At 39.9% G+C, this 13,566-nt stretch overlaps 1 protein-coding gene across 1 annotated transcript; it reads right to left on the bottom strand.

Annotated features, from left to right (window-relative positions):
• Positions 1–3,496: 3,496 nt before the first annotated feature.
• Positions 3,497–9,176, bottom strand: LOC133649701 (thialysine N-epsilon-acetyltransferase-like). Its single transcript, XM_062046353.1, has 6 exons — positions 9,114–9,176; positions 8,939–8,990; positions 4,111–4,194; positions 3,942–4,043; positions 3,816–3,856; positions 3,497–3,744 (listed from the first exon to the last, which is right to left on the bottom strand). The coding sequence occupies exons 1-6, from the start codon at positions 9,174–9,176 to the stop codon at positions 3,571–3,573; spliced, it is 516 nt and encodes a 171-aa protein (XP_061902337.1). The 3' UTR covers positions 3,497–3,570.
• Positions 9,177–13,566: the final 4,390 nt, after the last annotated feature.

Genomic DNA, 13,566 nt, shown 5'->3' with positions numbered 1-13,566 from the left:
TATGAGGTCTGTCACACCGCTACCTCTCGACCTGGCTGTTATCTACCGCCCCCCAAGGCTCTATTCGGACTTTATCAGTGAATTCTCAGAGTTCGTTGCTGATCTAGTGACGCACGCCGACAATATAATCATAATGGGGGACTTTAATATCCATATGAATACCCCATCGGACCCTCAGTGCGTGGCGCTCCAAACCATAATTGATAGCTGTGGTCTTACACAAATAATACATGAACCCACGCATCGCAACAGTAATACAATAGATCTAGTGCTTGTCAGGGGTGTCACCCCCTCCAAAGTTATGATACTTCCATATACTAAAGTAATGTCCGATTATTACCTTATAAAATGTGAAGTTTTGACTCATTGTCAACAAGCTAATAATAATAATAACTGCTATAGCGGCCGCAACATTAATGCTGCCACAACGATGACTCTTGCTGACCTACTGCCTTCGGTAATGGCACCATTCCCAAATTATGTCGGCTCTATTGATGACCTCACTAACAACTTTGACGATGCCTTGCGCGAAATTATTGATAGTATAGCACCACTAAAGCAAAAAAGGGCCCCTAAAAGGCGCACCCCATGGTTTACAGAAGAAATTAGAGCTCATAAATTATCATGTAGAAAACTGGAACGCAAATGGCGCGCGACTAAACTTGAGGTTTTCCATCAAGCATGGAGTGATAGTTTAATAACTTATAAACGCATGCTTACCTTAGCCAAAGCTAAATACTACTCAAATCTCATCCGCCTCAACAAAAACGATCCTAAATTTCTGTTTAGTACAGTAGCATCGCTAACCCAACAAGGGACTCCTCCCAGTAGCTCCACCCACTCGGCAGATGATTTTATGAATTTCTTTAATAAGAAAATTGAACTCATTAGAAAGGAGATTAAAGACAACGCATCCCAGCTACAACTGGGTTCTATTAACACAAATACGACAGTATATACGGCGGACACTGCCCTCCAAAATAGTCTCTCTATTTTTGATGAAATAACATTAGAGGAATTATTACAGCGTGTAAGTGGGATAAAACAAACAACATGTTTACTTGACCCACTTCCTGGGAAACTTATCAAGGAACTGTTTGTATTATTAGGTCCATCAGTGTTAAATATTATAAACTTATCACTTTCCTCCGGCACTGTTCCCCTAGCATTCAAAAAAGCGGTTATTCATCCTCTGCTCAAAAGACCTAACCTCGATCCTGACCTCATGGTAAACTACCGACCGGTCTCCCACCTTCCGTTTATTTCCAAAATTCTCAAAAAAATTGTTGCACAGCAGCTAAATGAACACTTAGTGACTAACAATCTCTGTGAACCTTTTCAATCCGTTTTCAGGGCAAATCACTCTACGGAGACAGCCCTCGCAAAAATGACTAATGATCTATTGCTAACGATGGATTCTGATGCTTCATCTATGTTGCTGCTTCTTGATCTTAGCGCCGCTTTCGATACCGTCGATCATAATATTTTATTAGAGCGTATCAAAACACGTATTGGTATGTCAGACTTAGCCTTGTCTTGGTTTAACTCTTATCTTACTGACAGGATGCAGTGCGTCTCCCATAACAATGTGACCTCGGACTATGTCAAGGTAACGTGCGGAGTTCCCCAGGGTTCGGTTCTTGGTCCTGCACTCTTTAGTATTTACATGCTGCCGCTGGGTGACATCATACGCAAGTACGGTGTTAGCTTTCACTGTTATGCTGATGACACTCAACTCTACATGCCCCTAAAGCTGACCAACACGCCGGATTGTAGTCAGCTGGAGGCGTGTCTTAATGAAATGAAACAATGTATGTCCACTAACTTTTTGCAACTCAACGCTAAGAAAACGGAAATGTTGATTATCGGTCCTGCTAGACACCAACATCTATTTAATAATACCACCTTAACATTTGACAACCAAACAATTACACAAGGCGACTCGGTAAAGAATCTGGGTATTATCTTCGACCCAACTCTCTCGTTTGAGTCACACATTAAGAGTGTTACTAAAACGGCCTTCTTTCATAACCGTAATATCGCTAAAATTCGTTCCATCTTGTCCACTAGCGACGCTGAGATCATTATTCATGCGTTCGTTACGTCTCGTCTCGATTACTGTAACGTATTATTTTCGGGTCTCCCTATGTCTAGCATGAAAAGATTACAGTTGGTACAAAATGTGGCTGCAAGGCTTTTGACAAAAACAAGAAAGTTTGATCATATTACGCCTATACTGGCTCACCTGCACTGGCTTCCTGTGCACTTAAGATGCGACTTTAAGGTTTTACTACTTACGTATAAAATACTATACGGTTTAGCTCCAGCCTATCTCGCCGATTGTATTGTACCATATGTCCCGACAAGAAATCTGCGTTCAAAGAACTCCGGCTTATTAGTGATTCCCAGAGCCCAAAAAAAGTCTGCGGGCTATAGAGCATTTTCTATTCGGGCTCCAGTACTCTGGAATGCCCTCCCGGTAACAGTTAGAGATGCTACCTCAGTAGAAGCATTTAAGTCCCATCTTAAAACTCATTTGTATAATCTAGCCTTTAAATAGACCCCCCTTTTTTAGACCAGTTCATCTGCCGTTTCTTTTCTTCTCTCCTCTTCTCCCCTGTCCCTTGCGAGGGGGAGTTGCATAGGTCCGGTGGCCATGGATGAAGTGCTGGCTGTCCAGAGTCGGGACCCCGGGTGGACCACTAGCCTGTGCATCGGTTGGGGACATCTCTGCGCTGCTGACCCGTCTCCGCTCGGGATGGTTTCCTGCTGGCTCCGCTGTGGACTGGACTCTCGCTGATGTGTTGGATCCACTGTGGACTGGACTTTCACAATGTTATGTCAGACCCACTCGACATCCATTGCTTTCGGTCTCCCCTAGAGGGGGGGGGGGGTTACCCACATATGCGGTCCTCTCCAAGGTTTCTCATAGTCATTCACCGACGTCCCACTGAGGTGAGTTTTTCCTTGACCGTATGTGGGCTCTGTACCGAGGATGTCGTTGTGGCTTGTACAGCCCTTTGAGACACTTGTGATTTAGGGCTATATAAATAAACATTGATTGATTGATTAGGTGCAATGTCACAACTTTGCCCAATAATACCAATTTATTAGGTGCAATGTCACATCTTTGTTCAATCCTAGCAACTTATTATGTGCAATGTCACAAATGTGTCCAATCCTAGCAACTTATTGTGTACGACGTCACAACTTTGGCCAATCCTCGCAACTTATTTTGTGCAATGTCACGTCTTATCTGAAGTCAGCTGGGATAGGCTGGAGCTTTCCAGTGACCCTAATTAGCAGAAAATGGATAGTTGGATGTTTTACATTTTGGTCTGTGAAGGTTTCTTGCCAGCACAGGTTTAAAAATCCCTACAAATACTTCATGCAGCACATGTGTAACAAAGTATTTTTATTTTAAGGATGCATTTTGACGTAATTTGGCTAGAGTACAAAAATGTATCTAACACACGAGCTCAAGCTACAAGCTCAACAAAAATAGATTTCAAGTTTCATTTAAGGAACTCTACATTTTTCCTTTTTGGTATTTCAATGCCAATTTTAACTTTAAGGGGCTTCGTTGGCTAATTTGTTGAGGCTGACTGCATCAAAACGCAGGGTGTGCCAGTTATCCATGGCGGTAACGTCCCAAGCTCCTTTTGCAGCATAGAAGGCTCTTGAACGACTGTTTTGGTCCAACACATCCAACTCCAGTAAAGTGCACAACTTCTCTTTGGCCACCTGCACAAACATACAGTTGCCATTATTTCATTATTTTTCAAAGATGCATGTGGTAAAAAAAAAAAAAATACCTTAGCAAGTGTGCTCAGTAAACCTTTCCCGATGCCACACCCTGATAAAGAAATGAACATGACGAGTCCAATGGAAAGTAGTTAAACCTCCTACAATGCAAGAGGAAACTAACAAAACTGGTATACCTCTGAATTCTGTCATCACGTACAAATCCTCCAAATAGACTGCTCGTCCCTTCCATGTGCAATATGTGTAATAGAAAAGGGCAACACCTACAACTGTGAATCCTGAAAGTGGAATAAAAATATATATATGAAGAACAGAACTTCCGTGATTACAGAAAAAAACATTTACCTTCTTTAGATTTATTCTCCTCAGGTACTTCTGCAACCAGAGATTCAAACAAGGGGTTTTTGCCGAAACCATCCCGCTCAAATTCTAAGGTGAAAAGAAAAAATGAGATGAATTATTGCAATGTTAATAAAAACATATAAAATATTATATAACAAATATATTAAATACAAGATAACTACAAATAAATACATAAATGATACAAAAAACACATTTAATATAAAACTAAAGGAACACTTCATGAGGCGCAGTACATTAATGGGGTAAATTCAAGCATTTACCAATATTTTATATGTTAAAAAAACAACAACTAATAAGTGAAAACACAGTAATGCTATTGGATATCTATTATTCATTTACAGGTGTTGGTCTGTGACAGGGGTGTCCAAAGTGTGGCCCAAGTTTTTCAAGTTACAATAAAAAGTCTAAATGCTGAATCTCACAAGTTGTTTTACTAATACACCTCGGTTTTTGTTTGCCCCACTTTTGGTACGATCAGACAAAAACATTTACCAGATTATCGTAAGGCCAAACATTGCGTGTAACAAACCTGTCCGTTTTCCGGCATATCATTCTGCAGAATCAGGTGCCCTAACAAACAACCATATGCTTTGATGACTCGGTCTCAGTTTTTTTTTTATTGAATAGGATTGAAAAATAGTCAGGGGCCAATGAAAGTTTGCAAGTACCGGCACTTTGATAAAGAAGGGGAAAAACACAATTGAATTCAAGTAAAAAATCATAGGAAAATACGAATGGGGTTGTCCACTTAGCTCTTTCTTCTCCTCCTCTGTGTACTGGGCAATATTTCCATTTCAAAATATGGAATTTGTCCCGGGAAAATAGAGGATAAAACATTTTTCATCAACAAACCGATGAATAAAAACATATATTTTTTTAAATGCCTTGATTGGGATTTGAACCCAGATCTTTTGCCTTCTGAGGAAGGGTCACAATCACTCAGCCATTCTTTCCAGTACACATTTGACATGTAGGAAGCCAAATGTAACGCTGTCTGTGATACAATTCAATTTAAAATTAGGGATGTTGCAATCAGGGTTTTATGCTGCCAATATGGGTGAGATCAGCCAATACCAATACCGATATCGATCGCATGGGTTATTGACAGTTTAACAATATCAACACAATATTTAAACTAGTTCCTTGAGTAACATATTTAGCCTCGTCCTCCAGTGATAGTACTACTTAAGATACTAAGTTTATTTGCCGTAATGGAGGAAGTTATAATTAACTTAGGGGAGCGTCTCCACACTGTTTATGGAGTTTTACAATTAGCTGCTAGCCGCTTGTCAGCTGGGGAACTAAAAATAAAAAAATAAATAGTGTCGGCAATTGCGATCACATGTTTTTTCACCAAAATCGTCAGAAAAAACAAAATTCTGGGCTATTACACGGCGCTTAATTATGCCTGAGACATTTTTCATGCTGACTCATGTCATTTCTTCAACGGTGTTACACATTTGAGAAAACATGATGTGTAACCTGCCTGCTTTAAAGACTTAATGTAAGAATAATAATTATCCCCTTTGTCAAGATATTTAAACAGGATATGGGTTTTTGGCCAGAAAAACATTGAATGTCACAAGCGACTCACCAGGCTGCCTGTCAGGGAGCCCCCACTCCCCACCCCCAACTGGCCATTGTTACGCTGATATTTACAGTGTTGCCAAGGTCGAGGGGAGCGGACCCCAAACTGGTGATTTTTTTTTCCCATGAAAGGCAAATAAAATGGAAAAAGAAAACAGGACTGTAAACATAGGCAAAAAAACAAAACTCATTTTTTGGGAATAAAACGGGAAGTTTGACAGGTATGCTCCTCCTCAATATAGTCAAAGTGGTGTTAAATGTTCATTTATTCATTTCAGTCGTCATTTATATGTATTTCTTATTTCGTATTACTTTTGCATCTCATAGCACGTAATTGTGGTGCGTTCAAGGAGCCTTGATTAATGTTTGAAACAGAGGTGTCGCTAGTTTTTAAATACAGGGGAGACTTAACCTAGTAAATGCACTAATATTATAATAATAATTAATAGAGACAAGCAGTAGAAAATGGATGGATGGATGGATTAAATATAGTATGAGTATACTAAATATTTGAGTAACGATGTATCGTTAGTTATATTTCCATCCACTAATTGATAATCCTACATGAATCAGATAATGTCTACCTAACACTATGGAGTAAAGGGAAACTTGACGTATTTATAAGCATATTTAAGTGAATAATGACAGGATGTATGATTTAACTTTATTTCAAACATGCATACAGCTACAACAGGATACATCACATTTTTTTCAGTTTCTCAGTACAACGTGTTTGAAAAGGAATAGGTAGAAGCAGACATACTACCCCTTTGTCCATTTAATTACAAATACTAACACATTTATTCAATTCATGTTCTCCATTTGTACATGCATAATAAAATAATAAAGCTCTCAATAAATAGTTAAACGAGTTGAAAATCACATAATGAGATGGATAAGATGATCACATTTTTCAATTACCGTAGGTTTATAATGTTTTAAAATTAGTTTATGTAAAGATTGAACAATTTTGGTCCCAGTATTGATTCCTGAGGTACGCCACAGGATATACTGTATTTAGCGTTGTTGACGTTTGTGCCCCTATCCTTACATATGGCTCTCTGTTAGTTATGTATCTTCTTATCCAGTTCAAGACCAGCCCTCTAATTTTTTAATTAAGATATAATGATTAATTGTATCAGATGCTTTTGTTAGATACAAAAACACTGCTCCACACTGTTCACCATTTATTACATTAATAACTTCTTCCATTATTTCTATTAGTGCCATTGATGTTGACTTTGTATCTATATTGGTTCTCTGCAAGTGTTCCACTTTTTCCTCCACAGTGTTAAATGATTTTCAATCTTTTTTTTTATTTTTTTTATTGGTGTTAGTGAGGAAACAGGTCTATAGTTTGTAAACTGGTGTTTGTCTCCTTTCTTATAAATCGCTACAACTTTTGCCATTTTTATTTTGTTTGGGTATTTGCCTGTTTGAAATGATAAGTTGCTGATATACATTAATGTTTCTGAAATCTTTTCAATCAACTTTTTTATTGTTTCTATATTAATTTTGTTACATTCAGTTGAGGTCTTGGAATTTCATGTATTCACAATTGTATCCTCATCTGTTTAGTCCGTGAGGAAAATGGTGTTGAACATTTTGGCTATTTTATATTTATTTTGTTGGTATTATTAAAACAACATTAAAAATTATATTTCAGGGAAACTTTAGCCCCCCTAAAGAGGCCAAATGGTTCGAAAACTTGATGGAAAAAATTATTAATTAAACTAAGATATAAACATCCATCCATCCATTTTCTACCGCGTGTCCCTTCAGGGGTGACAGGGGGTGCTGGAGCCTATCTCAGCTGCATTCGGGCGGAAGGCGGGTTACACCTTGGACAAGTCGCCACCTCATCACAGGGCCAACAAAGATAGACAGACAACATTCACGCTCACATTCACACACTAGGGCCAATTTAGTGTTGCCAATCAACCTATCCCCAGGTGCATGTCTTTGGAGGTGGGCGGAAGCCGGAGTACCCGGAGGGAACCCACACAGTCACGGGGAGAATATGCAAACTCCACACAGAAAGACCCCGAGCCCGGGGATCGAACCCAGGACCTTTGTATTACGAGGCACATGCACTAACCCCTGTTTTACCGTGCTTCCCAGACATAAACATGTACCGGTAATAATTGTGGGCTTTCCAATCACGGGTGCTCCATCTGGTGTGCTTTCCAGTTTTCATGTTTGGAAGACTGACATGTGCGTAGAATGTGTAATTTTATTCATTAGATTTCATGTTTAGATATGTACACCTGTGGCTTATAGGATTGGGTGGCCAATATATGTACAGAATAGCATCAGAAAATTAGGTGGATCAACTTGTATTTAGGTGCGCTAATCAAAATAGAAATTGGGTACATTATTTAATCATATGAGTCGAATGGAATATAAATTAAAAAAAGAGGCTACTTACTATATGTTTGCCAATTGAGAGCTGTAGGCTGTTTCTTCTGGAATTATATTTCACTTTTTTTTTTAGCATATTGTCACTTACATTTGGTTGGGTTTATCATGTGTAACAAAGTATGTATGGACTTGGTCCTCTGTGGAACACGGCAGGTGGATAGACCGGAGTACACTCCCCAGCCCCAAGCAAGTAAGAGCAAGAAGAAGGCAGGATCTGCAATGCTGCAGGAACCCAGACACTACAAAGATTCCAGGAAATCCCCCTTCAAGAGCATACAGGCCCTCCCTTGGGGCAAAGGGCAGGAAGAAAACCCTCCACCACCCCCACCCCCTCAACATGGCCTCACTGCTCCCTCACCATGCACTTAGTAACACAATACAGTAATGGACGCTGTGTGTGCCAGCTTGAAAGCCAAATAAGTACACTGGCCTACAGTATGCGTATCTCACCTTAATCAGCTCATTAATGTGCTTGTTTTTCCCCCTGATTTCTAATGTTCAGCCATTGGCAAATGACATAAACACAAATATGTATACATGTTTTGTCCAACTGCTGAGTCTTGCTGCAAAAGCACATAGGAGCGTCTTCCATTGCATAAGCTGCTATAATTTAAAACAACTGACCGGTTGTCATGTGAGACATAAAAGGAATGCATGCATGGCTCTCACTTTTTGCACCTTTAGTGCCAGAACTTAAATACTTGTAAGACAGAGAAATAAACCAAAGACTAAGTTATCTGTATCTGTATTTGCTTGTGCTAATTCATTGCATCAACAATGTGGATGATGACCAAAGATTTACCTTCATAAGACAGGACCACTTCGTCAACCACTTTTTCATAAATTGCCAACTCCTGTGGGGGGGAGAAGAGAATTTCTAACTTTTTGAAAATGACACTTCAAATCAGTTATAATTGCACATGCAAATGTCTGCATTAGCTGTGCAGACCATGCATACAGTATGCCTTGCGACTCACCCTTATCAGTCTCCATATGTCTTTGCAGTCTGATTTGGCTGCAGGGCGAATGGTGAAGTCCATCTTTACAGCAGCCATGCTACACTTTCTGGATTAACAGAAGCAACCTGCAACTTTTCTTGTGAATTGCACAGGCACAGCAAGGAGGGCGTGCCTCAAGGAAGCTGCTTAGGTCCTTTACTTTTTATTATTTTTACTAATGATCTTCCCTGTGTTACAACATACACCAATATGGTTATGTATGCAGAAGACACAACTCTGTACAGTACAGCCTCTACCTTAAAGGCCTACTGAAACCCACTACTACCGACCACGCAGTTTGATAGTTTATATATCAATGATGAAATCTTAACATTGCAACACATGCCAATACGGCCGGGTTAACTTATAAAGTGCAATTTTAAATTTCCCGCCACACTTCCGGTTGAAAACGTCGAGATATGACGACGTATGCGCGTGACGTAAACGGTTGATAGAAGTATTGGTGCCCCATTGAATACAATACAAAAAAGCTCTGTTTTCATTTCAAAATTCCACAGTATTCTGGACATCTGTGTTGGTGAATCTTTTGCAATTTGTTTAATGAACAATGGAGACTGCAAAGAAGAAAGTTGTAGGTGGGATCAGTGTATTAGCGGCTGGCTACAGCAACACAGCCAGGAGGACAGATATGGATAGCAGACGCGTTAGCCGCCGAACTCACCTTAACTTCCTCCGTCTCGCCGACCGCGTCTGTGATCGGGTGAAGTCCTTCGTCGCACTGTCGATCGCTGGAATGCAGGTGAGCACGGGTGTTGATGAGCAGATGAGGGCTGGCTGGCGTAGGTGGATAGCTAATGTTTTTAGCATAGCTCTGTGAGGTCCGGTTGCTAAGTTAGCTTCAATGGCGTCATTAGCAACAGCATTGTTAACCTTCGCCAGGCTGGAAAGCATTAACCGTGTATTTACATGTCCATGGTTTAATAGTATTGTTGATCTTCTGTCTATCCTTCCAGTCAGGGATTTATTCATTTTGTTTCTATATGCAGTTAAAGGCCTACTGAAACCCACTACTACCGACCACGCAGTCTGATAGTTTATATATGAATGATGAAATCTTAACATTATAACACATGCCAATACGGCCGGGTTAACTTATAAAGTGACATTTTAAATTTGCCGCTAAACTTCCGGTTCGAAACGCCTCTGAGGATGACGTATGCGCGTGACGTAGACCGGCGAACACGGGTATGCCTTCCACATTGAAGCCAATATGAAAAAGCTCTGTTTTCATTTCATAATTCCACAGTATTCTGGACATCTGTGTTCGTGAATCTGTTTCAATCATGTTCATTGCATTATGAAGAAGGAAGCTGAGCAAGCAAAGAAGAAAGTTGTCGGTGCGAAATGGACGTATTTTTCGAACGTAGTCAGCCACAACAGTACACAGCTGGCGCTTCTTTGTTTACATTCCCGAAAGATGCAGTCAAGATGGAAGAACTCGGATAACAGAGACTCTAACCAGGAGGACTTTTGACTTCGATACACAGACGCCTGTAGAGAACTGGGACAACACAGACTCTTACCAGGATTACTTTGATTTGGATGACAAAGACGCAGACGTGCTACTGTGAGTATGCAGCTTTGGCTTCTAAACATTTGATCGCTTGACCGTATGTGCGCAACTTTTTTTTGCGTATGTACGTAACTTTTTTAAAATATATAAGCTTTATGAACCTTGGGTTAGGTGAACGGTCTTTTGGGCTGAGTGATTGTGTGTGTTGATCAGGTGTTTGAATTGTATTGGCGTGTTCTATGGAGCTAGGAGCTAGCATAGGAGCTAGCATAACACGTACCGTACCGTACGTGCGCGTCACGTACGTAACTTTTTAAAAATATATAAGCTTTATGAACCTTGGGTTAGGTGAACGGTCTTTTGGGCTGAGTGATTGTGTGTGTTGATCAGGTGTTTGAATTGTATTGGCGTGTTCTATGGAGCTAGGAGCTAGCATAGGAGCTAGGAGCTAGCATAACACGTACCGTACCGTACGTGCGCGTCACGTACGTAACTTTTTAAAAATATATAAGCTTTATGAACCTTGGGTTAGGTGAACGGTCTTTTGGGCTGAGTGATTGTGTGTGTTGATCAGGTGTTTGAATTGTATTGGCGTGTTCTATGGAGCTAGGAGCTAGCATAGGAGCTAGGAGCTAGCATAACACGTACCGTACCGTACGTGCGTGTCACGTACGTAACTTTTTAAAAATATATAAGCTTTATGAACCTTGGATTAGGTGAACGGTCTTTTGGGCTGAGTGATTGTGTGTGTTGATCAGGTGTTTGAATTGTATTGGCGTGTTCTATGGAGCTAGGAGCTAGCAGAGGAGCTAGGAGCTAGCATAACAAACACGCAGGTGTTATTATGCAGGATTAATTTGTGGCATATTAAATATAAGCCTGGTTGTGCTGTGGCTAATAGAGTATATATATGTCTTGTGTTTATTTACTGTTGTAGTCATTCCCAGCTGAATATCAGGTCACCCCCGGCTCTCACAGCATCTTCCCTATCTGAATAGCTTCAACTCCCCACTAGTCCTTCACTTGCACTTTACTCATCCACAAATCTTTCATCCTCGCTCAAATTAATGGGGAAATTGTCGCTTTCTCGGTCCGAATCTCTCTCACTTCATGCGGCCATCATTGTAAACAATAGGGAACTTTGCGTATATGTTCAACTGACTACGTCACGCTACTTCCGGTAGGGGCAAGCCTTTTTTTTTTATCAGATACCAAAAGTTGCAATCTTTATCGTCGTTGTTCTATACTAAATCCTTTCAGCAAAAATATGGCAATATCGCGAAATGATCAAGTATGACACATAGAATAGATCTGCTATCCCCGTTTAAATAAAAAAAATTCATTTCAGTAGGCCTTTAAGCACGATGCTATCACGTTAGCTCCGTAGCTAAAGTGTTTCGTCGATGTATTGTCGTGGAGATAAAAGTCACTGTGAATGTCCATTTCGCGTTCTCGACTCTCATTTTCAAGAGGATATAGTATCCGGGGTGGTTTAAAATACAAATCCGTGATCCACAATAGAAAAAGGAGAGAGTGTGGAATCCAATGAGCCAGCTTGTACCTAAGTTACAGTCAGAGCGAAAAAAGATATGTCTTGCACTGCATTCTAGTCCTTTACTCTAACGTTCCTCATCCACGAATCTTTCATCCTCGCTCAAATTAATGAGGTAATCGTTGCTTTCTCGGTCCGAACGCTCTAGATGCATTGAAAACAATAGGAAAATGGGAGGAGCCTGTCAACTGACTACGTCACGCTACTTCCGGTAGGGGCAAGGCTTTTTTTTAATCAGATACCAAAAGTTGCGATCATTATCGTCGTTGTTCTCTACTAAATCCTTTCAGCAAAAATATGGCATTATCGCGAAATGATCTAGTATGACACATAGAATGGATCTGCTATCCCCGTTTAAATAAAAAAAAAATCATTTTAGTAGGCCTTTAAATTATCTAGAAAATAACTTAAATCAGGACCTGGAGGGAGTGTCACGCTGGGTATATGATAGTAAACTTGTTTTGAATATTGACAAAACAAAAAGCATTCTTTTTGGATCCAGGCATATGCTTGTTGAAGACCCTCAGCTTCAAATGTCAATGTCAGATATACCTATTGAGCAGGTTAAAAAAAAGCAAAACTGCTTGGTGTGCTATTAGACAGTAAACTGTCATGGTCTTATCATATTGATGGTATTTTAATGAAAATGGGAAGAGGTTTAGCCATGGTCAGGAAGTGCTCCACCTTCTTGACATCCTCAACAATGGGTCAAGTCATACAGTCCTTGGTTTTCTGTCATCTTCATTACTGTCCTATAATATGGTCCGCTACAACTAAGTCTGACCTCTTCATTACTGTCCTATAATATGGTCCACTACAACTAAGTCTGACCTGAACAAACTGCAGCTTGTTCAGAACAAAACGGCTAGACTGGTACTGAAATGTTCCTTGGGCACTAATATTTCATTTATGCATTCACGCCTGTCCTGGTTGTCTGTTGAACAAAAGATGCATTGTAGTCTCATTATGTTCTTTAGAATTATCATGTTAGATCAATCACCAGATTACTTTTACAGTTTTTAAAATCAACTAACACACATATTCATGATACTAGGAATGCCAGCAATGGCTATTTGGCACTTCCTGCTCCCAGGACCAATCTCCTCAAACATACAGTCATGTATAGATGTATATCATTCTGGAATCGGTTGCCATCTCACATTAATCTCTCACAAAGTAAATTGTCATTCAAGACAGCTTTGAAGATACACCTATTACAGCTGCCAACATGACGTGAATTTTTAATACTGGGTTTAACTAGCTTTTTTATCTTATGTTGTATTTTTCCTTTGTATAATGTTTGGTAATGCATGTATTCTTTGTATTTTTATTTTGTATGCTCCTAT

This window comes from Entelurus aequoreus, linkage group LG05 (assembly GCF_033978785.1).
Source record: "Entelurus aequoreus isolate RoL-2023_Sb linkage group LG05, RoL_Eaeq_v1.1, whole genome shotgun sequence".
Lineage (NCBI taxonomy): Eukaryota > Metazoa > Chordata > Actinopteri > Syngnathiformes > Syngnathidae > Entelurus > Entelurus aequoreus.
Note: the sequence above shows the minus strand (reverse complement) of the source record. Positions and strands in the feature narration are given on the sequence as shown.